At 43.8% G+C, this 25607-nt stretch overlaps 2 protein-coding genes across 6 annotated transcripts in view; one reads left to right on the forward strand and one right to left on the reverse strand.

Annotated features, from left to right (window-relative positions):
• On the reverse strand, positions 1–12473 carry CSTF1 (cleavage stimulation factor subunit 1). Of its 4 annotated transcripts, none has more exons than XM_026015035.2 (7): positions 12314–12460; positions 11403–11486; positions 9215–9415; positions 7369–7646; positions 7022–7219; positions 5798–6188; positions 1–2187 (listed from the first exon to the last, which is right to left on the reverse strand). In XM_026015035.2, exons 3-7 carry the CDS (start codon positions 9381–9383, stop codon positions 1928–1930), a joined length of 1296 nt encoding a protein of 431 aa, XP_025870820.1. In that variant the 5' UTR covers positions 9384–9415; positions 11403–11486; positions 12314–12460; the 3' UTR covers positions 1–1927. The 4 variants fall into 4 exon arrangements, with proteins under 4 accessions (XP_025870820.1, XP_025870819.1, XP_025870822.1 ...); XM_026015034.2 differs by lacking the exon at positions 12314–12460 and adding an exon at positions 12095–12195; XM_026015037.2 differs by lacking the exon at positions 11403–11486 and having other exon boundaries at positions 12314–12473.
• AURKA (aurora kinase A) overlaps positions 12336–25607 on the forward strand; it is a 19272-nt gene continuing 6000 nt past the window's right edge. The window contains exons 1-7 of one of the 2 annotated variants that reach the window (XM_072735542.1): positions 12485–12727; positions 14691–14724; positions 16899–16945; positions 19488–19767; positions 21275–21329; positions 22411–22602; positions 23614–23752. In XM_072735542.1, coding sequence (XP_072591643.1) covers positions 16904–16945; positions 19488–19767; positions 21275–21329; positions 22411–22602; positions 23614–23752 — 708 coding nt within the window. In that variant the 5' untranslated portion in view covers positions 12485–12727; positions 14691–14724; positions 16899–16903. Of the gene's footprint in view, positions 12728–14690; positions 14725–16898; positions 16946–19487; positions 19768–21274; positions 21330–22410; positions 22603–23613; positions 23753–25607 lie in introns of both variants that reach the window. The other variant, XM_072735541.1, reaches the window with a different exon arrangement.

Below are 25607 nucleotides of genomic sequence, written 5' to 3' on the forward strand. Positions count from 1 at the left end.
TTATCATTATATACAAAAAGTTTATTTTAGAAATCACATATCTTTAAAAAATAACATAGAAGTTATAAGCTCTTATCCTGACTTTGTATTTGCCGTTGGAAAGTCAGGGTGGTGCATGTTAATCACATGCTGATGCCAAGTCCAATATGCCAATATTCCTGGCATCCAAAATATTAATGCAATTTAAAAAAAAGTCTGTTTTGGAAACACAAAAGTATCTTGATCTTGTAAGTAGGAGTCCTGAAACTATACATGGACTGCTGAGACTATTCCAGAAACTGGAAAAAGAAGGCATCATTATTTAAATTCATGAACAGTTAAAAAGACCCAGCAGAACTTAAATTGGTAATGCAATGGGGTCACTCTAGTGCATGTGCTGGAGCAGAACGCAGAAATGGTCAATCTCTGCTGTAGTTTCATAGGGTTGAAAGCAAAAGAAACATCAGAAAAAGAAGTGAGTTTTGGTTGGTAATTCTATGGAACTGGTTATTCTTGTTCCTATTCAGTAGGTTCCTTGTAATCTTACAAAAGCAGCACCCACAGATGGCCAAGTTCAAATACTGGACAATCAGGACACAAAATAAAAATAAACCCAAACTCACTATATAGACCAAAAAATACAGCTCTTTGGAAATCTGAACTAAAATTCTGATTTAACACATTAAGATCCTTAAAATGGTTTCACAGACCGAAGAGTTGAAATGATCCTTAAGGAAGACTAATGCAGAATTTTTATGCAGTAAACTTCAGATTTTAAAGTTCCTAGAACATAAAACAATTACTTTAATCTATTTACTATTTTTATCAAATGACCCTAGATTATAATTTCAGGTACTCCTACCCAGATCATGAAGTATTTGTATTTGGGGATAAATATATAGACCAAAGTCTTTTAGAGTGGAGCTGAGGGTTCCCTGACCTAGCTTGAGCTGAATCCAGAGACATAGCGTCACTTTCTAAAAAGTTTTAAGAGAAAGAAAACTAAACCTGTCAGTTTGTTAATTGCAAAAATCTTCCAAGAACATAGTTGCCATGTGCATCCACCATGAGTAGTTACGATCCAGGCTGAAGAAAAATGAAAAATGAGATTTAAAATGAACTAACAACCAAGTCAGTCAATATGAATCACTTGTGAAACAAGCGACACCCGAAGAGTGGCAACAGGTTCACCTAATTTTGGTTAGATTGGACAGACCTACAATTAGGTTTCCATCAACTGGTCATAATCTTATCAGAAATATTTACTGAAGATAAGCACTGCAGGCAATGAGAGGAGAAGTGGGAGGTATGATGAAAGATCTATCTCCTATAAATCTTCAGGAAAATCTGGCCACTAATTTCATTGAAGTGAAAAAGGTGTAACAGTAAAGTTGGAAATCCGAGCTTTATTATCAGAATGATGTCATTTCAGGAGAGAACTGCTGGATTCTCTAAATTGTATTTAATATGGCACAAGACTCTTGATTCTCAGAGCTGTATGCCTATTTATCCGTCAAAATGTACTCTGCAAGGAGATATATACACAAAGAGGGTGTAGAACAGGCATAAAAGCTGACAAAACCACCAGATGACAATTCCTCATGACAGATCCACTTGAGATCTAGAAAGCACTTTAATACTCTATCCTTCTTCAAATGATCGAGAGATTCAAGAGAAATGGCAAGTCTTATATTTACAAAACCGATGAAAATCACACTGTAATAATCAGTGAATGCAGAACAACCGCATAGATCTGCGTTTCCAACTTTTCCCACCATGATTCTACATCAAGGTAAAAAAAGATCCTTTTGTACAAATCCAAGAAGGATGGAGAGGTGGCAGCACAACTGCCAGATGGTGCAGTGACTTACTACCGAAGCTGGTGATGGGACACGGGGGCAGGAGGGGCATAGTCCTCAAGGAAAGAACCGGATATAACAAAGGTGGGCTAGTCCGTGGTTGATCGCCGGTACCAAAACCGGGCTCGGAAGTCATCACTGCACGTCATGAAGCCGGGGTTGGTGGGCGAATGCACTATGCAGCGCACGATGTTGTTGTGGCCTAGGGAGAGCAGGTTTCGGCGCTCGGCTGTGCGAGAGTCCCAGCAGCAGAGACTGATGGTCCTCTCGTCCGGCAGCAGCACGTAGTCCTCTGTGTGGTTGAACACGGCCTGCGTCCGGTGTACCTGCCGCCCGCTCAAGCCAGCACCTGCAGAGATGAGAGGTTAAGGGTCTGAATGCTGGGCCCAGCTGTCCCGTTTACACTTTAGATCCTCAGACTGCTCTGCTTAATTATCCTGTCAATGTCAAAAGGGCATTTTATTTATTTATTTTTTTAAAAAATTTTATTTTATCTATTCATGACAGACACACACACACACACACAGAGAGAGAGAGAGAGAGAGAGAGAGAGAGAGAGAGGCAGAGACACAGGCAGAGGGAGAAGCAGGCCCCATGCAGGGAGCCTGATGTGGGACCCGATCCTGGGTCTCCAGGATCACACCCCAGGCTGAGGCGGTGCCAAACCACTGGGCCATCAGGGCTGCCCTCAAGAGGGCATTTTATTTTATTTTATTTTATTTTTTTTAAAAGGACATTCTAAAATTGAATACATGTCTTGTGCAATGTGGGACACTCCCAAGAAGTATGCAACAGAAAATCACCCCTGGCCTGCCACCTCAGGCAACTGTTAATGCTCGGATGTATTTCTAGGAATAAAAATATTTTAAAAAACAAAATAAACAGGGCACCTGGGTGGCTTAGTCAGTTGAGCATGTCTTCAGTTCAGGTCATGATTCTGGGGTCCTGGGATCCAGCCCTGTGTTGGGCTCCCTGCTCAGCGGGGAGCCTGCTTCTCCCGCTGCCTCTGCCTCTCTCGCTCTCAAATAAGTAAATACAATGACAAAAAAAGCCCCCAAACCAAACAAACAAGCAAACAAAATTGGTGTCATATTATAGGTTTTTTCTGTCATTGTTTAAATCAACTCTTTGTTGTTCATTTCTCCATGTTTTTTTCTGGCTGTAAAATGCATCACTGTTTGGAAGCACTATTACTAGTTAATAATTCTTTCTTCTGCTAGGCATTTAGTTTGTATCTGATCACAAATAACACTGTGACAAAGTCTTTACCCAGAACACACTATATCCTCAAGATTAAATTCCTAGAACAGAATTGCTGGCAAGCATGAACATCTGCTCTCCAAAAGGAAGCTTTAGGCTTTTTATAGCACCATGAAAATACAGATTGTTTAGAATACTACATAAAGTATAAAAATAAAAACTGCCTGACAGTTTTACCCCGAGTCAGGACTTTGTTGAATACCCTTTCTCAATATCTCTGTATGTTGTCTATCATTTGTAAAGCAGAGCATACATCATATGCTTTTATTCAACAGTCTGTAGTAGAGATCCATAAAGATGGAATATGGTTTATTGGATAAAAATACAGTGTTGGTGTTAGATCTGGATTTGACACTTATTAGTGATGTGAACAGAGACCAATTACACAGTTCCTTTACACCTTTTCTTTTCTATGGGGGATAATTATGGCACCTACCCACAAGATGGCTACAAGATCAGCATAAGGTGTAACATACATACAGTCTTACAGTGGGAGTATTTATTTCTAAAGCTTGTATACCGTGAAAAGGATGAGGAACAATTTACTCAATGCTTTCTGGTGGATATTCCTTTTTTTTTTTTTTTTTTGAAGATTTTATTTATTTATTCAGGAGAGCCACAGAGAGGCAGAGACATTGGCAGAGGGAGAAGCAGGCTCCCTGCAGGGAGCCCAATGTGGGACTTGATCCCGGGACCTCGGGATCATGACCTGTGCCAAAGACAGACACTCAATCACTGAGCTGCCCAGGTGCCCCTCTGGTGGATATTTCTGTTGTCTCTACCTTTCCCCTACTCTACACAACGTTGGGATAGACATTTTTCTATGTGGGCATGTGCATGTTTGCCAAGTTTTTTTAGGCTGAATTTCTAAGAGTGCACACAGTGGGTCCAGAATATAGACATGCACTGAAAATCTTGATATGGGACACCAACCTGCCCTTTAGAAATATTTTACCAGTTGACACTCCTAACAATAAAATATGTAATTTCCTAAAATAGTGAGCAACACAAGATAAAATCAATCTTTTAAATTCCTAGTCTGATGACTACAAAAAGACACTTGCGTTTTCATTTCTTAGGTTTACAGTACCTACCGGGGGTCACCTAGCTCCCCTTGAGCTCACTCACCACTGTCTAACATGTGTCCACTTTACATGCTAGAAATGTTGTTTCCCTAGTTTAAGGTTTTAATTTTTAGTGTTTATATGTTTATATATACATATATATTATTTACTTATGAGGGACAGAGAGAGAGAGAGAGGCAGAGACACAGGTAGAGGGAGAAGCAGGCTCCCTGCAGGGAGCCCGATGTGGGACTCGATCCTGGTTCTTTGGGATCACACCCTGAGCCAAAGGCAGACACTCAACCGCTGAGCCACCCAGGCGTCCCAGAATTAATTTTTAACACTGAAATTTCTAATGCTTGATAGCTTTTCCTTGTCTTTATTTCAAGAACCCTTTGAATTCTAACTAAACATTAAAACTGGAAATTCAGATCTAAACACACTAACATGGTATCTTAACCTGTGAATTAGAAAATCAGGGAATTTGCATACAAATTCAGTATAATCTCACTTTAAAATCAAATCCCAATTCTCCATCCAAAACAAACCAGTCACAGAGAAGCATGAAACAACCTAATGCTCACAAGACAAAACAAATATAATAAATCTTGTGAGAATCTAGTGTGCACCCTTCTGGATGCATCACAGACAATGGTCGTTACTTCTGAAGATGGAGGAGGCTTTCCCACTTTTACTCTGATCATTTTTGTATCTTCTTTTCGCAATAAGCACACAGTCCTTGAACAGTAAGAATTAGATAAATTCTTCAAAATAGCTCCATACAAAAATGTTTCAAGAAAGTTACCAAGAATTATGATAAAAATGATTCTTCCCAGGACTTGTTAGTTACACCATCTATAATGTCAGAAGCCAGACAGATGGAAGGCAGGAATGGAACTCTGGTTACGAGGAGATAAATCTGAGGGGGTTATGCTGCACCCTAGCGGTGCAGATGTCTCAGCTAATTACCACCTCAGCTGAGCCCTTACAATGGTATTGCTTTCAGTGTTCTGGTTCTGGTGATTTTAGCGTATGACACAAACATCTCACAGCAGAGGAAACTAGCTTTAGTTTCCTGGAGGATTTTTTTTTTTTTTTTTTTTTTTTACCAACAACAGCCTTTGCAGCTCCAAGGAACATAGAACGAGATACAATATTTTAACAACACTCATTGTCAAGTGACTAGCCCAGCTACCTGCACTCTCTTAGGAATAGGCCAGGATCTTCCTCTCAGCCTTCTTTCCATAGTGCATATTATTTACTAAGACGCACCAACTCAAGTTTTTCTCTAGACTGCTCTTATGTCCATGGGAAAATGGCAGACTGTTGGTCTACAGATGGACCACCAGAGGCTCAAATGTTACTCACATGGAATCGGATCTAGTTTAAGCAGTAATGTATGGAGAATAAAGTTATGAAACTATTGTGATTCTATTTCCAGCTCTTCTTCTTACAAACTGCAGCCTTGGCTAAACTCCAAGCCTTGTTGTTGTGGTTTTTTTTTTAAATTTAAAAGAGGGAATAATATCTGCCTTGCTCAAAGTATACTTACTGTGTGGCTTTTGTGAGGATTTAAGAGTTCAGGAAACCATAAAATGCTATAGAAATGTCAAGTAATAGCAATTTCTCGCATACCTGTGTATCTGACCAGTGTTCGTCCTGTCGATATCTCCCAAAGTTTAGCTACAGAGTCTTTTCCACTGGAGAGAATGTATTTAGAATTTTTGGAGAAAATGGCAGAACAAACTTCAGCACCATCATGGGCTTTCTCAAAAGTTGTGATGCATCGGTTTGAAACACCATCCCATAACTTGATGCAGCCATCCTTGCTACCAGTTACATACATATTGGCACTAGGATTGTAATTCACGGAGCATATAGCATCGGTATGTTGATCTTGAGGGTTGCAAGAGACAAAACACTGAAACGTGTTGATATCATAAAGCCGAAGAGTAGGATGCTGAGTTCCAACAAGTATAAAGTCTCCGGAAGGATGAAAAGAGATGGAGCGTAACATCTCAGCTTCCTGTTAGGACAGAGACATTAACGTTAAGTGACCAACTAGTGAGCAATTAAATCCAGAGGAAATGTGGAAAGTATTTGGTTGATGGAAAGAATACATAAAACAATGGCCAGTCATTACATCAATGTATAAGGAGGAACAATGAACTTTCCAGGGTACGTGAAAGTATCACCTGAACAGATTTCACAAACTATATACCAGTGACATTATTTATTCCAAAAACTGCAGAAGCGAGCTTCATTATTTGCAAATGAGCACTGGGTGAACTCAGAATGGAATATTATTAGGCTATGTAGGATATACATTCACACATGAATGAACTACGATAGATATAACTTGTAGACACAAACACCTTTTTCAATTTGTCCTAGGTCTCCAAACACTGAGTAAAAAACTAAGTTAAATCATTAAAAGGTGGAAGCCACTATCAAAACATTAGTATTTCTGAACTGCGTATTCAAGATATGGTACCAAATGTCACTTTTCCAGGATACATAGGACAGTTTCAGCTGAATAATCTGATTCCCATTAAATCATACTTTAGCGAAGTTGGTTGTCTTTAAATAGGGATCTTTAAAGAGCGATAAAGATTCTGAACCCTTGTTGCATAAATCGTGGCCAGCCAGCAGTCCTGACTGGCCAGAAGTGGGCACATGACAGCATATGAACCATGTATCAGTGCAATCTGATTCCTGTGCCACCTGTGGGCAGGTGTCCTTGTGAACTCATTTTAAAGCATGATCGCTGAGACTGCTTTAGAAAAAAGAATAGTCACACAGTAATAGCTCTTTGTTTTTAAGAAAACAATGTAAAACTCCTTTCCAAACATCCCTAACCTGAATATATTTGAAGGCTCTTTTTGCTGACGGTTTGGAATAATCAAATAATTTAAGAGTATAATCCCTTGAACCAGAGGCAAGGATCTGTTCTGTTGGGTGGAAAGCGAGACATGTGACTTCATCCACGTGGTCATAAAGCGTTCGAATCACTGGGTGGTTTTCCATGTTCTGTTGTGCCGTCTCATTCATCATGACCTAGACCAATGGGAAAAGACATGCTCAAAATGTAAAATCTGTCTGACTCAAAGTATCCAACTATGCTGAGTTAACTCCGGTCTAAAGTAGTCTTTCATTCTCCCCACAAACAACAACAGGCAGATAGTACATGTTCCCGTGATTTTTACCTCTATTGGCATGGCACTTTTGGCCAACATTCTTTCTGTGTCGAGTATCTTTATGGAAGCATCGGCAGATCCAGTAGCTATTAACTGCCCGTCTCTACTGTAGGTAGCGACACGGCACGGTCCTTTATGGGATGTGACATAGCATGTTTCATACTCTGAAGCCTCTGGGGACATAGTTTGGACATCGGCATCAAATTCCAGGTCAATTCCTGTGCCTGGGGCAACGGTATCTGAACGACCAATTGCATACTGAACTGCAGTATCATCATTTTCCATTCCTGAGGGAATAAAAATTAAGCGCATGAAAAAAATGTTATTTTAAAAAGCCAAGACAAAATTCTGGATCCGAACTGGGAAGGAGGGACGCCTGGGTGGCTCAGCGGTTGAGTGTCTGTCTGCCATCAGCTCAGGGTGTGATCCCCGGGTTCCGGGACAGAGTCCTGCATCAGGCTCTCTCTCCGGAGCTTGCTTCTCCCTCTGCCTATGTCTCTGTCTCTCTCCTCTTTCATGAATAAATATATTAAAAAACAGAAAAAACTGGGAAGGATGTTTGCCAATATCAACTTTCTCTTTCTTGGAGCTGACACTTAGCAATTCACAAAATTATGTGTATCAACCTGGAAGCACGCACTGTGACACTGTAGGAGAGTCAGCTCCCTCGACTTTTGTCTCCAAAATTTTCTAGTTTAATCACAACTACATAAACTTAAAAGCAGTTCTGTAGTTAAGCTGTCCATTTTTTCCCATTCTGTATTTTAGTATGTTTTAGTGCTGAGATCTGTTAGTAGCAGCTTTGAAGCCCATTAAGTCAGATACATTGTTAATATCAATGCTAGTGAAACATACTTGAAAGAATGTTGATATTTAAATAAAGTTTCTCAGGTAAATGCCTTTTAGGTTTAAAAATAACTTCACATACCAGGTAAACAGTATGTTTATTAGTATAAAAAACTAGGAATACAGATGAACACAAAATAATGACTTCTCATTAGATTATCCAGAGATGATTACTGCGAACATGGAGGAAAGAATTCTTCTGGACCTTTCCAGAAGGTCCATGCACAGTTGTTACAATTCTTAAAAACAAAAATAGAACCACACCATAGGATATGTTGTTAACTTACTGGTTCATTTACTCAGTCAGAACAAACACCTAGCCAGTGTAAGGTTTATATACATCATGTTGTTGGACCCAATATGATAGATACAAGAACATTAACAACGGATTCCTTATTGTTGGGTATTTCAGTTGTATTCATTTTATTTCCTCAAATTTGAGCACAAATTCTCAAAATTGGCATTACTAAGTCAAAGCGTAGAATAGAAACATGTTGGTAATTCTTATTTTATTGAGTGTTTTCTACAACCCAGGCAAGCACCAGGATATATTGTTGAACAAGACAAGATCTTGATCTTTATTGAGCTTGCTGTCTTTTGGGGGGAGGTACAGACTGTGTGGGAAACAACTTCATACAATGAAGAAAATTTTAGATCATGAGTCTATCACGAAGGAAATGGCACTGTTGTTTTAGAATACCTGGGTAAGTATGGGGAAGATAGTGGGTTATTTTAGAAAAGGTGAAGAGGACTCTAAAATGCCATTTGAGTCGAAATCTGAAGTCAATAATACAATGAAAGAACAGTTCAGACAATTCTCATAAACAGCCTGAGGCCAGAGCCAGCTCAAAATCTTCATAATCTGGGGTTTGCTTCCTCCTTCAGTATCTAGCATTGTACTTGACACATACTAGGCATTAAAACTAAACAAAAATAATCTTGAAAAATTCTGATTGTGAAAACATCTGGAACCTTGCCATGGAATCAATGAATCTGCATTTAAAACTACCTAGTTTGATGAGATGTAGGAGCTGCTCCGAGGGTGCACAAACAGACTGAGGCTTGATTTCATTGATGAGGCCATTAGCAATGCTGATGTAGCCATCATACAGCAGCTGGCTAATGATCAGCTTGTAGAGCTGCTGGCGATCTTTCAAGCCCACTTTGGTTCTGTACATCTTGGAAAAGAGGAAGACAATTTCCTTGCCACCTGCAAGATGAGAAAACAGGGATGGTGAAGGGCAGAGGCACTAGTAAGTCACAGAGGCAACACAACAATCTGGTCAGACTCGTGGGGTGTAAATCCCAGCTCTACTACTTGCATTATCTTTGGTCAGTGACCTTCTTCATTTGAGATCAGCTGTTAAGCAAGTTAGCCAAGGTCGAATAAGACGGTGAGTGCAGGGCATTGAGCACTGTGGCACACAAATATCATTCAAATCGTGTTAGTGAGTATTTACAGAACTTTTCATCAACTTTTCTTCTCTGTCAAACAACTTACCTGCCATTTTTATTCTATATTGCTATCTCAGAATGTTCTATTTCTCGTATGATAAGACAGCAACTGGTTTTTGCAATAGGTAAGACAGCTGCTATTGTTGAGTATTTAGACACTATTGTTTCCATCAGCTGAGCTGTATGCTTACTGATGTCAGTTATGTTCATTCTTTAAATGTGTTTTAAGGTATTTTGTTAAATTACATAATTTGATAGTAAATAACAACACGAGAGCACAAAAGCCACTATGCTATGAAAACTAAATCAAGTTGAGTGCTTTGGAAAGATTCGAAGATGAATTGCTTAATAAAATGGTGGCAAGTTAAGATATGGCCAAAACAATAATTAAAAAATGAAAAAAGGGATCCCTGGGTGGTGCAGCGGTTTGGCGCCTGCCTTTGGCCCAGGGCACGATCCTGGAGACCCGGGATCAAGTCCCACATCGGGCTCCCGGTGCATGGAGCCTGCTTCTCCCTCTGCCTATGTCTCTGCCTCTCTCTCTTTCTCTCTCTGTGACTATCATAAATAAAAAAAAGCCTTAAAAAAAAAATGAAAAAAAAGGGGGGTGTGTGAAAATCTCAAAGACTGTGTCCTTAGATCGGTTCTCAAGTGCTTAAGTTCTCTCTTAGACAGTAAAATGAAACCTGTAGATGATGGTTTCCGGTCTATGCAAAAAAATAACTCCAATTGGTGGATAGGATGGGATAATGTGACTTTCAAAAATCAATGTCTGGGGCAGCCCTGGTAGTTTAGCGCCACCTTCAGCCCAGGGCCTGATCCTGGAGACCTGGGATCAAGTCCCACATCCGGCTACCTGCATGGAGCCTCCTTCTCCCTCTGCCTGTCTCTGCCTCTCTCTCTCTCTCTGTGTCTCTCATGAATAAATAAAATCTTAAAAAAAAAAATCAATGTCTGTATATATATACATGTATGTTTGGAAGACCACAGGAGCCTGGGAAACAGTAATAAAGAAAAGAAATAGCAGGCAGACGAGAAACTGAAAGTCAGAGTATAGGGGAGAGAGGAATACCAGAAAAGAGAGGAGCGAGCAGTAACAGCAGCACTGCCTGGATTGCTGTACTTTACAGGGAAAGATTTTGGGAGGACGACAGGAAAGGGGTGGGGAACCATGTGTTCTAACCCCCTCCGGGGAGGAAACGAAGCTACTGATTGTAAGAAGAGCCAACATTTACTAAGTGTTCAGCATGTTTTATCTCACTTAGTCCTCAAACCACCCTGCAGGCAAGGCCCTGCAATCTGGTTCACAGAGAAGGGAACATCACTTTCCAAGGTCCCAGCAGTGCCTGGAGAAACCAGGGCTGCCATGCGGACTGTGCTGTCCCTGATGAGATGACTACCTGGATCTGCCCCTTAAAAACTCCGCGACAAACCAGCTAGACTTCCGGGGACCTTCAGCGTAGCGTGTTGACACACGCCGCCTAAGCAGCTAATCCGCATCACCCCGTTTGATTCTCATCCATCCTATCTAGAGACAGGCAACCTCAAAAGCCCGGAGAGGTTGAGTTAATTAATTAACCCAGGCTCAAGGAGCTTGTCGACGGCACAGCCTGCGTCCTCAGGCGGGCTCTCGGGCCCCGGAGCGGCCTCCTGACTGCGCTGCGCCGCGCCGCCGGGTGTCAACGACAGCAGCTAACGCGTACGGAGCGCTCGCCGGACTCCGTGCCAAGCACTCGACAAACCTTAGCTCGCTGAACGAAGCCACCCAAAGTGTACTGAAGCACGTGCAGGAGCAGCTGTATGTACATCTATGCTTGCGCAGAACTCTAGGACACACACACACAGAGAGAGAGAGAGAGAGAGAGAGAGAGAGAGAGAGAAGATGAAACCGGCAGGGACCGAGGTTTTAGGAAACTGGAAATAAAATATGCGGCGGAGCGACTCGTCGGGGGGGGGGGGGGGGCCGCCAGGACGGCCCGCGGCTGAGCCCGGAACTCATCCACGATCCTCTCCCGTCTCTGCACGCGTGCCGGGAGCATCACGGGCTGTAAGGGAGATGGAGACAGAGAACCAGGGACGGGCCCCGCCTCCCAGGCCTCCCAGGAGGTCCGCTCGCTGGGCTAGGAAGGGCCTCATCACCCCCCCCCCCCCCAAGTGCAAGTGAGGACGCCGAGGCCCGAGCAACCGTCCACACGGAGCTGCACGGGGGCCCGGGCGGGAAGGCACACGCCACCATCCCGCCGCAGGAGCGAGCGAAGGCCGGGGCGACCGCGGGAAGCGCAGGCGCTGTGCAGGCCCAGCCTGGCCGCTCAGGGCGCATGCCAGCCACCCCGCTCGCCATCGGGCCTCCCGCCGCGCTCGTCTTCCCTGTGCTCCCCTAACGACCCCAGCGGACCGCACCAGCCGTTCTCCATGCATCCCACGCCCCCAGTACCCGCTAGTCCGGCTCTCTCGGGCTCCCGCTTTCTCCCCAGAAAAATGGAGGCGCCAATTCTGCACCATCGATCGCTCGGAGCGCAGGACCGCACGCTCACTGCGCACGCGCGCAGGGCGAGGCGCCGAGCGCTGCGCTGTCGATCGCCCCCACCCCCCCTCCCACCCCGCCCCAACACGCCCCGCCACTCCCTCCTGCCCTTCTCGCCATCTTACTTACTGGCGCGTTCGAGTGGTTCGTTAACCTCCTCCGACTTGGCCTCTTGCGCGGCGACGCTGGTTGACGCTGAGGAAATGCTGTCTGGCCGACAAGCCCCGGATCCCGGAGAGCACCACGGGCGCTAGAACTGCCAAAGTCTGGCGGGCCGTTGGCTCCACCACTTCCGGGGCCTTACCGGGGAGGGAGGGGCGGGGGAGGCAGTGCGCCTGCGCGCTGTCACCGCCTTGGACGTGATTACGCGACTCACGGCGTCCGGTGGGCTGTGAGCCAATCACAAGGCAGCACCTCTCGAGCTCCGGCCAATCAGCTTCCAGAGCAGAGGGTTTAACTCTTATTTAAAATGAAGACTTTGAATCTTAACGGCTGAGCGCTCCGGAGGACTCGGCGGCTTGGTTCGGAGGCTGGAGCCGGCGGGTTGGTAGACGGCGGGGGCGGCCCTGGGAGGCGAGCGGGCGAGCGGGCGAGGGCGGCGGGGCCTGGGTGGCCTCTGAGCGGGCGGCGGCGCTGCTGGCGGGGACGAGCGGAGGCGAGGCCTGCCCTGCCCGGGTGCGCGGCCCCCTCCGCGGTCCCTTCCGCGGCCCCCTCCGCGGTCCCCTCCGCCCCCCTCGGGCTTCCTCTCCCACCTGCATCCCCCCCACCCCTCTCCTCTGGCCCCTCGTGCTTTCCCGTCTGCTCCCGGGGCGCCCTGTGGGATAGCGCCTGGTGTGTGCCGAACGCGGGGTGTTGGGCGGCATCTATTGGGGCTCGGGGTGCATTGATTGATTGATTGATTGGAGTTCAATTTGCCGAGCTGGGGCGCTTCCTAATGGGATTCTCGTGTTCGGGGAGCCCCTGGGTGAGAAGACCTGGGAGGGCTTTTGCTCCCCTAGAGCCTGCGTGCTCGTGGGGGTGGGGCGCCAGGCGCGGAGCGGGGGCCCGAGAACTCGCAAAACAAACAAACAAACCAACACACCGACCCGCCCGACGATAGTGTGGCTTCCGCGGGGGCTGCTTCGGTTACAACAGCCACGAAGGGCCCTCCTTGGTGGATGGATAAACGGAAGCTTCCGCAGAGAGGCTTTCTCTCCTGTGGCCGGTGCTTCTGCAACCGCAGACCTCGGGCCGCCTTTATCGGGCATTTTCCGAGGGTCCTTGTTAAAAATGCGGGACCCCCCTCCCCACCTCGTGAACCAGAAGCGCTTGGGCACAGGGGCTCAGGCATCTGTAGTTTTTCAGGTTTTCCAGGTGCTTCTCTTGATGGTTTCTGGGGATCCAGTGATCTAGACCAGAGCACACGAGTCGCCTGGGGAAGTTAAAATGCACAATCCGATTTGTTGGGTCTACGGTCAAGCTCGAAAGTCTCCATTTCTTACTTTCTTTTTTTATTTTTTTTTAAGATTTTATTTGTTCATGATAGAGAGACACACACACACACAGAGACACAGGCAGGGGGAGAAGCAGGCTCCATGCAGATAGCCTGAGGCAGGACTCGATTCCGGGACCCCGGGGTCACGCCCTGGGCCGAAGGCAGGCACTGAACCGCTGAGCCACCCAGGCATCCCCGAAAGTCTCCATTTCTTTTATTGTTGTTATTATTATTATTATTATTATTATATTTATTTATGATAGTTATACAGAGAGAGAGAGAGAGGCAGAGACACAGGCAGAGGGAGAAGCAGGCTCCATGCAGGGAGCCTGATGTGGGACTCGATCCGGGACTCCAGGATCTTGCCCTGGGCCAAAGGCAGGTGCCAAACCGCTGAGCCACCCAGGGATCCCAAAGTCTCCATTTCTAACACGTGTCCTCCAGATGTAGATGGACCTACTGCCCCTGATTTGTAACGGCTCCATCTGCTCCTTAATCTTCCTTGTTCTCTGAATGAAATACTTGTCAGCAACATACTCATTGCTGCCCTCCTCTGAGTCCGTGCAGACACTAAGCAGTTTTGATGGAGAAAAAGTCTAAACGTGCAGAGCTATACAATCTTAGCACATCTCCTGTTCAGAGTAGTAGGACATGTGGTTTGAGCCGCAGGGATCTTGTGAGGGTCATGGGGTCATGGGACTCCTGAATCTGGCTGTAGACTGGAATCACTAGAAAGGCAGTTTTCCTGGGGCTCTCTTCAGAATCTCTGGATCAGAATCATCTTATTTCATTCTGTTTATTATTATTAATCTCCCTGAGAAGGAAAAGTATATCCAATTGGAACAAGTATCTAGCTTCTGTTGGAGACGATTGAATAAATGTTAGGCCTGTGTGATCTCATTGGTCTGCTGCCTGTGATCGTTGGGGAAAGTGAAGGAAGCCTTAGAGCGTGTGTGAAATTAATGTTTGCGTAACACGAGCTTATAACTCCTTTCTCCTTCCTGTTTCTCCTAACCTGCTGTTGGACATAAGGACTCCTCTCTTTAGCTGTGGTTCCATCTTCAAGGTGAAGTTTTCTGCTTATTTGTGAAGTGGATGTGAAAGCGGTGGGGATGGGAGGCACTTTTTGATTGGATTCTAGAATTCGGAGAGCACCTGGGTAGGAAAAATACAGAAAGGTTTCTGCTTTCTTGGAGTTTATGTTCTTCTAATTTACTAGACTGTGCCTGACTCACAGTATGGGCTTAGCAAGTGTTAACTATTTTCATTATTAATATGCTTTCTTAACGGATTAACTCATTCCCCCAAACATTGGTGTGAATACTATGTGCCAGACAAGTTCTGGCAGGGGGCAACAGTAAACAAAATGAGTCTAAGCCCTTGCTCTCATGGAGCTTACTTTCCTTGGAGATACTGATTAGGGAGCTGGGAGGCAGAAGTAAGCGAGTACAAGTAACGTCATGTAAGGTGTTAAGTAAGGGCTATGCAGAAAAATAAAAACGAGATGGTTAGAGAGCCATCTGAGGAGAGACCTGAATGTCATGGGGAGCAAGCCACACTTGTATTTGAGAGAAGTGCCAAATGGGTAGAGAGAACAGGAAGTACAAAGGCCCTGAGGCAGTGCACTGCTTTGAGGAAAGAAAGAAGCCCTGTATGGCTGGTGTGCAGAAGGCAAGAGATCAGTCCATAAGGTGGTCAGACACTGTAGGTCTGTCTGTGCAAGTTGAATTTGAATTGGAGTTGAGGGACCAGGAGGGGCTTGGCTTGTGAACCAAGGGCCGGCCTAGCTGACTTGTTAATGGGATCATTGGGTGCAGTGTTGCAAATGGACCATCATGGGGTAAGGGTGGAAGCAGAGTGACCATCGGGAGCCTGTAGCAAAGAAATGAGGGGAGAGAGCATTGATTTAATCAGGTGGTGGTATTAAATGTCTTGAGCAGTGATTTTGAAGGTAGAGCCTACAAAATATGCTGATGGATTAGGTATGGGGTTTGAGGGAGAATCATGTAAAAGATCAGTTGACCCAAGCAACTGGCAAGATGGGTTTGCCAGTAACTGAGATGGGGACATCTGTGAAAACGGGGTTGGGGAGATAGGGTAGGGAGGGAGCAGGAATTTCATTTGAGACATTTTAAACTTGAGATGCCTCTCTGGTTACAGGTGGTGATATTTCATAGGTGATAGGAGTTCAGGGGAGAAGTCTGGGCTGAAGATGGAAGTTTGGAGGTCCTCAGCCTGTGAGTGGTATTGAGAGCCAGGAGACTGGATGAGTTTAATAGGGAATGAGTATAGCAGTAGAAGTGTTTCTAGGCCTGAGCTCAGGCTGCTCCTGAGAGCAGAGGGGAAGAGAAGCCGGGAGGAGAAAAGAGCTGTCTGGATTGGGGTGGGGGGGGGATAATGAGCAGGAGGTAGGTAATAGTTTGGTAGTCAGGACAGGTTAGGGTAGAAGATGTAAATTCAAGTCATCTTAAAGATGTTTAGAGCCCTGGTTCTGGATGGGGGACCCTAGGAAGGGAATGGATGGAGAAATGAGTCCAAGGACTCATTGGTGGGTAACCCTAGACTCTCAGGTTGGCAAAAGTCAGACTGATCATCGAGCAAAGGAGGTCACAACAGGACAGCTGGTAAGGTCAGGGACCACCCTCCAAGCCAGCGGAGGCTGGGAGTAGAAAAAAGAGTGACGCTGTCAAATGCTGCTGGGGACACCAGGGAGCCCAGGGTGGTGATTGGACCTTTGAATTTGCTAACATTAGAGGTCGGTCATGAGCTGGCTTCTCCGTAGGGACAAAATCCTGATGGGGGAGGGCGAGAGCCAGAGAAATGGTGGATGCAGGGAGTGTAATGACTGTTCTGGAGCTTTGCTTTTGAAGAGTGAGAGGAGAGATGCTGTTGTATCTAGAGTCTGTTATGGGGAAGAGAGAAGCTGCTTTTTTTTTTTTTTTTAAAGGGAGCAGGGCTGGAAGCAGGCTCCTGCACTGTTGGAATTAATCCCCTAGAGAGGGGGTGGTGGAGCAGGTGGTCTCAGGGAGTGAAGTTGGGGGGGTGAGGGAGGCCCCACACCTGTCCCTTAGGTTACCTGAGAAAGCAAGGCTCCCTTGCCAGCTTCATTTGGACAAAGAAAAAGTGTGAAATTCTGTGTTGTTGAGGCTTTTTCATCAGGAGCTATAACCCTGATCTAGCATAGTAGCACTTTGAAGCACAGGGATTTGTATAAATTAAAGGTGGCTCTTTTCTTTTCAGGCATTATGGACAAATCTAAAGAAAACTGCATTGCAGGGCCTGTTAAGGTAAGTTAAATAATCTTAATTTTTTTTTTTTTTTAAGATTTTATTCATGAGAAACACAGGCAGAGAGGCAGAGACAAAGGCCGAGGGAGAAGCAGGCTCCATGCAGGGAGCCTGGTGTGGGACTTGATCCTGGAACTCCAGGATCATGCCCTGAGCCAAGGGCAGATGCACAACTGCTGAGTCATCTAGGCGTCCCAATCTGTAATCTTAATCACATTTATAAAACCCAGTGGAGATTGGTTTTTATATCTGGACTTTGTTTTACCTTTACTTTGGATTTTAACTTCAGAACTCTACTACATTCCTGGATGTCTGTCACTTTTTCTCTGCATTCAGTGACATTTTGTTGATTGTCACTGTAACTATTATTTTGTTCTGCTTTGTCTTCTAGCTAGCTGTTTAAGTATCTATATTCCTCCATTGTGTGCAGGATAATGTACACAGTGGGTGCCTAATACATGCTTGTGCTTACTTGCTTGCCAGAAGTTAAATTGCTTTGTAATAGTCTGTTCTGGTCATGATTCAGAGGACTGTCAAGCTGCATTTTAGTGAACATTTCTTGGGAATCCACTTTGAGCCAGGTTCTGTGTCAGATGCAGGGGTTATAATGATAAAAAAGCACATGGTTTTGGCTTCCAAGAGCTTATTAGCTCTTTGGTGGGTTATGTGAGCTGGTATCACACCTTCATAAAATATGTGTATATGAAATGACCTGAGTAATTCTGCAGAGGGATGTTCAGATTGGGATAGGTTGGAATCTAGAAAGGCTTCATCAAGGAAGGACCTCTGGCTCTTAGAATTTAAATGAGTCTTTATATAAAGATCCTTTAATATAAATATTCCCCAGATTTTTTTTTTTCCTTCTAGGAAAAGAGCATAAACATACAAATCTTGTTTCTTGGTTTGTATGTATGTTTTGTTTTTAGAAGTTTTGCTTTACTTTTTTTTCTTTTTTCTTTTTTTAAGATTTTATTTATTTATTCATGAGAGACAGAGAGAAGCAGAGACATAGGTAGAGGGAGAAGCAGGCTCAGGCTCCTTGCAGGGAACCTGATGTGGAACTTGATCCCAGGACCCCAGGATCATGACCTGAGCCAAAGGCAGATGCTCAACCACTAAGCCACCCAGGCGTCCCTAAAAGTTTTCCTTTTCTTATTTTTTTTTTTGTTTGTTTGAGAGAGCATGCATGAGTGGGATGTGTGTGTGGAGGGGGGGCGGCTGTGGCAGAGGGAGAGGGAGAGAATGTTAGGAGGTTGGTGCTGAGCCTGACCTTGGGCTCTATCTCACGACCTCCTGAGATCACGGCCCCAGCCAAAACCATGAGTCAGATGTCCAACCTACAGAGCCACCCAGGCTCCCCTATTTTTGACTTTTTCAGGAGCCTCCATACTGCTTCACCTGCACTAGTTTTTGTATTCCCACCAGTAGTGTGCAAGGGTTCCTCTTCCCCCAAGTCTTCATCAACAACTTGTTCCTTGTGTTTTTGGTGTTAGCCATTCTGATAGGTGTGAGAAGTTTTTCAAGTAAATGGATACTTAACTTTTTTTTTTTTACTGGCTAAAAGTCTAAAATAACCAATTAGAAAAAGGCTAACTTGACTCATTGTATCTGATTCTCAATTCCTATGATAAAGATCATTTTTAAAAGCTGCTCTGTTTAAAACATTTGTCGCTGCCTGTGGATGTCACTAATTTCAGACGTAACTGACTTTTACTTGGAAGTTGGATACCTGTCTCTCGTGAAGCACCCATACCTAGTGGGCTTGTGATGAACTCTGAGGCTTCCCTTCCTAGCATTGTTTCCGTGTTTATGAGGAGATTTCCTCCATTGTAGTTGGAGGAAGTCCTCTACCCCATTTTAGTTTGACTGGTTCAAGGTCTTAGAATTAACTTTTTTCTTAAGCTTGTGATCCTTCACTTATTGGCATGTAAATAATGTATTTTGACCTAACTTTTTGAAGATCCTGTTTGTTTCTTCTTTGCCATAGTTCTTTTGGCTCAGATCCATTTTGTAAATACTTGGACAATGAAACATTAGTAAATAATAGAAGTATTTTGTGGAAAATCTGGCAAATGCAAAAATTCAGTCTTCTAAAACATCTTGACTCAGATAACCACTGTTAAATATTTCGACATATTTGTCTTTTTTCTAAACATGTATGGTACTGCCAAATAAATTTCAATGGAATTGGGATTTTGTTATAAAATTTTGGTATTGTCGCTTTTTGCCAAGTAGTAATTCCCAAGTCATTGAGAATTCTTAGAAAGTGTTTAATGTTTCTCTCTTTAGATGGAAGTTTAGTTAATGAATGTTTATGGGGGCATGGTTTTTTTGAGGTGGGTGGGAGGTATCATTCAGGTATTCCTTTCAGCTGTAGGTTAACCATATCCTCTGGGAGTGCTGATGAAAATAGCTTTCCCCTTCCATGGATTATCATGGAATATGTATTTTGCTATACTAGGAAAACAGACTTTGTGGAATTCTCAAAACACTCGGCTTTTGTTTACGAAGACATGAAATTTATTTTTCCCTCCCAATCTAGACTGCAATTGCACTTGGTGATGGTCCAAAACGTGTTCTGGTGACTCAGCAAGTTCCTTCACAGAATCCATTATCTGCAAATAGTGGCCAGGCCCAGCGGGTCTTGTGTCCTTCAAATTCTTCCCAGCGAGTTCCTCCACAAACCCAAAAGCTCGTCTCCAGCCATAAACCGGCTCAGAATCTGAAGCAGAAGCAATTGCAGGCAACTGGTGTCCCTCGTCCTGCCTCTAGGTCACTGAATAATACCCAAAAGAGTGAGCAACCCTCATCATCAGCCCCTGGTAAATCAACTTCTTGAGACTAATACTGGATAGTTATCCTTCTAGTTGGAAGCAAGTGGATAGACTTGGATTTATTGTTTGGAGCCCTTGCTTCTACATCCTTTTTATTAAGGATGGGGAGAAAGTGTGATTTCAGGTTGAAGTAGCAGTGTCTCCTGTGGGCTAGCCCTGGGCCCAGGATGGAGAGCTGATTCCTACCTTCGTGGTATGCTTGTGGGGCATAGTGAAAAGCTCCAGGGTTGGGAGTGTGTGTGGAGGGCAGCCGGGGAAGTGGATGGACATGGATAAACTGAGGCTGGCCAGGTGAGGTCACGGTGGGCCCTCTGGCTGTGTCGTGGAGTGGGGCTTTCATCCCCTGTACATGGGGAAATTTCTGAAAGGTTTTTGAGCAGAGGAGGAGCTGGCCTTTATGAAAGAGGCTTCCTCTGGATGTGTGGAATGAAGTGGTGAGTAGTCATGCTGCATCCTGGGGTAGTAGGCAGGAGGAAGGCTGTTGGGGGTAGGTCAAAGATGGCCACGGCCTGAACTGGGTGGAGCAGGGTACATATTAATAGTTACTTACAGTTTTCCATGCTCACGCTCAGGAGACCAGCTTCCTTCATCCACGTTGCCTCATTCCATCCTCAGGACGACAGTGAAGGTAGTTTGTCATTAACTCTGATTACAGAGGAGGAAGCGGAGACTCAGAAACATTAACTTCCCCTCAGATAGGCCAGGATGGATAAGTGCAGACAAATTCAAGTGCTCACTGAAGATGAAGACTGGATAGAACTGGGCAGTAAACTGGACTTAGGGATGGTGGTCCTATTAATGGCATTAATGGAAGTAGTGAAACATAGAGGGAGAAAACCAGTTAGGGCCCACATTCAGGTATCTGAGCAGAGTGTACCCTGCTGCTGCTGGAATTTGAAGTGGAAATGTCCTATATATCCTCTGGCTAATGAACACCCTGTTGCGCAGTTGGTTTATTGTACATTTTACTGACTCGGTGGCTTCTATTTTTATATTTCCCCTTGGTGACTAATCTAGTGGAAGGAAGGTAGTTGGTCTATGTTTTGTTGCACATTGTTGGTAATTTGCACATAGCAGATGGACATGGGCTTGCTCACCTAGTGGGGGGAAAGATGATGAGTGGGAGCTTATGGATGGAGAGATTGGAAATTCTGCCTTAGAAGCTCTTCATTTGGAAACAGAAGCTTCAGGGAGAATCTGCACAGTCTTGAGTCTTTAAATTATCAGATGGCCTAGCTGTATATGTATCTGCTTGTCTTTACTCTGGAAATCGATAAAGACTTCACCTGGTTGGAGTCGGGTTAGGGTATGGTGTTCTTTTTTCTACAAAGAAAACTAAAAATAGCCCAGATCTACCATTCTGGAGACACCATTAATATTTTAGTGGCCCTTCTTTGATTCATTTCTGTTCATAGGTTTTTAACTTACTCTGTATAGTTATTCTGAAATAATTACAGCTGTTCTAAAAACAGATTTTTTAACTTCTTCTGTATAGGAAATAATTCTGAAAAGGAACTGGCAACAAAACAGAAAAATGAAGAATCAAAAAAGTAAGCTTTATCTTACAAAGTCCTGTGTTATCATTCTATTAGAATACACCACTGCAAGTTTAATTATGGGAACTTATTAAAAAAGAGGTTTTTATATTTTCACTTAGAAAATGTAAATGTTTACAAAATCTAACCTTTAAAAAAAAGTATTTTAATGATGTTTACTAGGGACTCAAGCTTTTCTGACTGCTTTCCAAATTTAGAAAAACTTGTATGAATCTGTTACAGAAATGTGTAAAATAAGCTCTTCTCTACCCTCAGACGTAACCACTACATACAGCTTGGGTATGTTTCTCTACCTAGTTCAAATCTTATACAGAAGTGCAAGTTTGTTATCAAAAGGCAGTCCTGTTGCAAAACTAGACACATGTATATATGACTATGGATATTTTAACAGTATCAATTATTCTTTATAATATATTCCTCAGATATTTTCTAAAAGTCTGCTCTTAATTTCTGAACTGCCTAGACTCTAGAATGTAGAATGTAATGTCTAGAATGTAGCAGGAGGAGCCAGGAATGAACCCACATGCTGTTTTGCTTTAGCTGTCTTTCATAGTAGCTTTCTGAGAATCTAAATCCAGTGGTTCTCGCCCCCCACCTGCCCTGTAGGATCTACCCCCCTTGCTTTATCAGAGTGATTCTCCACTCCAGAGAGTTAGCATGTCTGGGATGGAGGAAGAGGCTGTGGCTCGTTTGCAAGAGGCCCACAGAAGTTCTTAAGACTTGTCCCTCGAATTACTTCCCTAACCTTTCCTGTGGTCTTCAGTGGTGGTGGTGATAGGTCTGTAATTCAGAGTGCAGTACTGCCTTAGGACACTTAGCATTAGTGCTTCAGCTCTAAAAGTCCAGATCATTCCTAGTCACTGACTCATACAGCTATCGGCAGGTGGAGGAGTGGAGGGTTTAATGTCTTTGAAGACACATATAGTAGTTATTGGCTTGGTTCTTGCCAAGGTACATATTGAATACAACTTCAAATATAAAATTACTTATAGACATATCTACAACTTAATAATAAATTGTTAGAGAAAAAATTTGATTTTTTCACATTTTAAAATGTTCAAATTTTTTTTCCTAGAAGGCAATGGGCTTTGGAAGATTTTGAAATTGGTCGCCCACTGGGTAAAGGAAAGTTTGGTAATGTTTACTTGGCAAGGGAAAAACAAAGCAAGTTTATCCTGGCTATTAAAGTATTATTTAAAGCTCAACTGGAGAAAGCAGGAGTTGAACATCAGCTGAGAAGAGAAGTAGAAATACAGTCCCACCTTAGGTAAGTTTCCAGATTGACGTTCAAAAGAATGTGGTGCAGAACTTAGTTACTAAGAGTTAAACGATGCAAGGCATGCTCTGTAGTATTGTAAAGAATTATTTAATTCACCATTTTTAAAAAGATTTATCTAGATGAGTGCTGTGGTCCTGAAAAGTCCCTTGGAGGTTTATGCTTTGTTAATGAAATATGTACATTAGCCCAGTTTGTGTGTGTTGTGCACATGTGTGTGCATGCATGTGTGCACATGTGCACGCATAATTAAGGGAAATGATACTTCTGAGTTCTAAGCAGAGGTTGTTGACTGGCAGCCTCTGCAGGTTGACTTTAGCCAGTGGGTCTATTTCTTCCCTTCCTTCCCTTCCTTCACATCCTTCCCATTCTTCCCTCCCTCTCTCTTTCTCTCTCTCTCTCTCCCCCCCCTTTTCTTTCTTTTCTTTTCTTTTCCTTTTCCTTTTCCTTTTCCTTTTCCTTCTTGTTTTTTTCAGATTTGAATCAGTCATAAATACTTACAGACCTGTCTGCATCAGGTTTATATCCTTTCCTGGCAACAGCTGGTGGGAGCTGAAGGGCTGCTGTGCTGGCTGTGTTCTCAGCTGTGTGAAGTTCTTGGCGGCCCACCTTTCCCACTGTTGCTGAACCCTGCTTTAAAGTTGTGTCTCCTAGTGTTTGGTGATCATACTGCTATGGGAATGTCATGCTTCTCTTTCTCTAATGTGCAGAGAACTAACATTTAGCTGAATTTTTCCCCCTAAGAATAAAGATGGTCTAAGGGAAGGAAATAGTCTTAACCAAACCTGAGGTTCATTAATACTCTGCACTAACGTGCAGATGTATTTAAGTTTTCCTAGTAGGTCTGGAGTTTCAGATGCTCAAGTTGGGTGGGTGGATGTGGTGGTGGGGAGGTCTGTGACCAGAACCAGTTTTCACTAGTTTTACATGAGGGGTTTGATCGGTAGTACATATTGTATTTTCTCCAAAACCAAGGATTAGAATATTGATCCTTTGTTGCAGGCATCCAAATATTCTTAGGCTGTATGGTTATTTCCATGATGCCACCAGAGTTTACCTAATTCTAGAATATGCACCTCTTGGAGCTGTCTACAGAGAACTGCAGAAACTGTCAAAGTTTGATGAGCAGAGAACTGCTACTGTAAGTTTTCATTTATTGTCCTGGCTAATTCTGTTTCCTCTATTCCTGTCCTATGTAGCAGTGTGCCTTTCATCATAGTCTAGTGGGTTTTGTCTTAAGAAAGACAGCTTAATGGGATCAGGTATTTGAATGAAAGACTCAGAATACCCTACTGCTAGCATACGTCCAGGTAAACTCAGGTACCAGGTGGGTTTGTTTCCACAGCTGTTTTCTGTGGAAATGTATATATATGAATAGTTGCCTTCTTTATTCTAAAATAAACTTTTGTTTTGTTTTGTTTTGGATTTAGAGAATCTGAAGATAGTGCAGATGTTTTTTCTCCTGTTGCTTGTCCATTAATGTGGTCCCTCCTATAAACCTGGCTTGTCACTGGGGGTGTTGGCCTTGGTCACCTGGCTGAGGTCACTCCTGTTAGGTTTCTCCACTGGGAAGTTACCCTTTCTCTCTTTCCATACTGCCCTCTTCTCAAGTGTATTGCTCTGTACTGCCCATCCTGAAGGAGGACTGGGAATTCTGCATCACACATTTGTCTGTTCTCCCTTATTTACTCAGTCATTTATTACTGTGGACTCATGGATAGTTTGTTTTGAGTTATAATCTAATACTACTTTATTTTCCTGCTCAAATTGTTCCAGCTTTGGTCCTTGGGATCCCTTTCACATGGTCCTTGTTTTAGTTTTTTTTTTTTTTTTTTTTAGATTTATTAGAGCGTACAGGCAGGGGGAGGGCCTGAGGGAGAGGGAGAAGCAGGCTTCCCACTGAGCAGGAAGCCCGGTGCCATGTGGGGCTCCATCCTAGGACCCTGAGATCATGACCTGAGCTGAATGCAGACACTTAAATGAGCCACCCAGGCACACTGTTTTAGTTTTTATGACCTATCTCATCACTGGGGGTGTGTGGTGTGTACTGCAGCATGTCCTTGCATCTGGCCCTACAAGCTGCTAAACCTTGGATTTGCATATATCCCATCCCAGTTTTAGAACCTGCCATGTCTCCAAGGAGCCCTGGTATCTTTTATTGGAATACTAGAGACCAAGATTTGGGTGTTCTGTATGCTCATTGCTTATCTGTAGCCTCCCATTCCAACCTTGAAAAACCTAGATTCTGCATCTACCAACCATTTAATTATTCAGTTCCAGTGTACATGTGTAGTGGTATTAGAATGACCCCTGTGGGGGAACAACTATGCATTTAAGGATCATCTGTATCATTTCAGGGTGTGAGCATGCAGCTCGTTTTTTATCGCTGAATAATATTCTGCAGCATAGATATAGTTCAGTTTATCCCTTCATCTATTGAATACATCTTGCTTGCTTCCGGTTATTGGTGATTATGAATAAAGCTGCTTTAAACATGCATGCATGTTTTTGTGGGACATAAGTTTTCAATAGCGTTGAAAACTAGCTTGTGTGGTGTAGTAGCTTTGTAAGAAACTGTACACTGTCTTTCCAAAGTAGATGTGTCATCTTTGTGTTTCTCATCACCAGCAATTGGTATTGTCAATTTTTTGGATTTTAGTCTTTCTCATAGGTGTATATGGCACCTCATTCCGTTTTTTTTTTTTTTTAATTTTATTTATTCATGAGAGGCACTGAGAGAGACAGAGACATAGGCAGAGGGAGAAGCAGGCTCCCTGAGGGGAGTCCAATGTGGGACTCAATCCCAGGACTGCAGGATCACGACCTGAGCCAAAGGCCAAAGGCAGACGCTCAGCTCAGCCATTGAACCAACCAGGTGCTCCGCCCGGCACCTCATTGTTTTAATTTGCAGTTCTCTACTGACAATGTGATGAGCATCTTTTCATGTACTTATTTGCCATGTGTATATCATCTTTGTGATGTCCAGCTTTTTGCCC

Source organism: Vulpes vulpes, chromosome 14 (genome assembly GCF_048418805.1).
Source record: "Vulpes vulpes isolate BD-2025 chromosome 14, VulVul3, whole genome shotgun sequence".
NCBI lineage: Eukaryota > Metazoa > Chordata > Mammalia > Carnivora > Canidae > Vulpes > Vulpes vulpes.

Bases quoted from the DNA above. Each gene is read 5' to 3' on its own strand.
- CSTF1 (XM_026015037.2), bottom strand. From the start codon at position 9,383: ATGTACAGAACCAAAGTGGGCTTGAAAGATCGCCAGCAGCTCTACAAG. The intron at 7,647-9,214 runs GTAGTTTTAAAT...TTATTCCCTCAG, and splicing joins CCTACATCTCATCAAACTAG to GAATGGAAAATGATGATACT. The intron at 2,188-5,797 runs GTATGCGAGAAA...TCATCTCTGCAG, and splicing joins AACACTGGTCAGATACACAG to GTGCTGGCTTGAGCGGGCGG.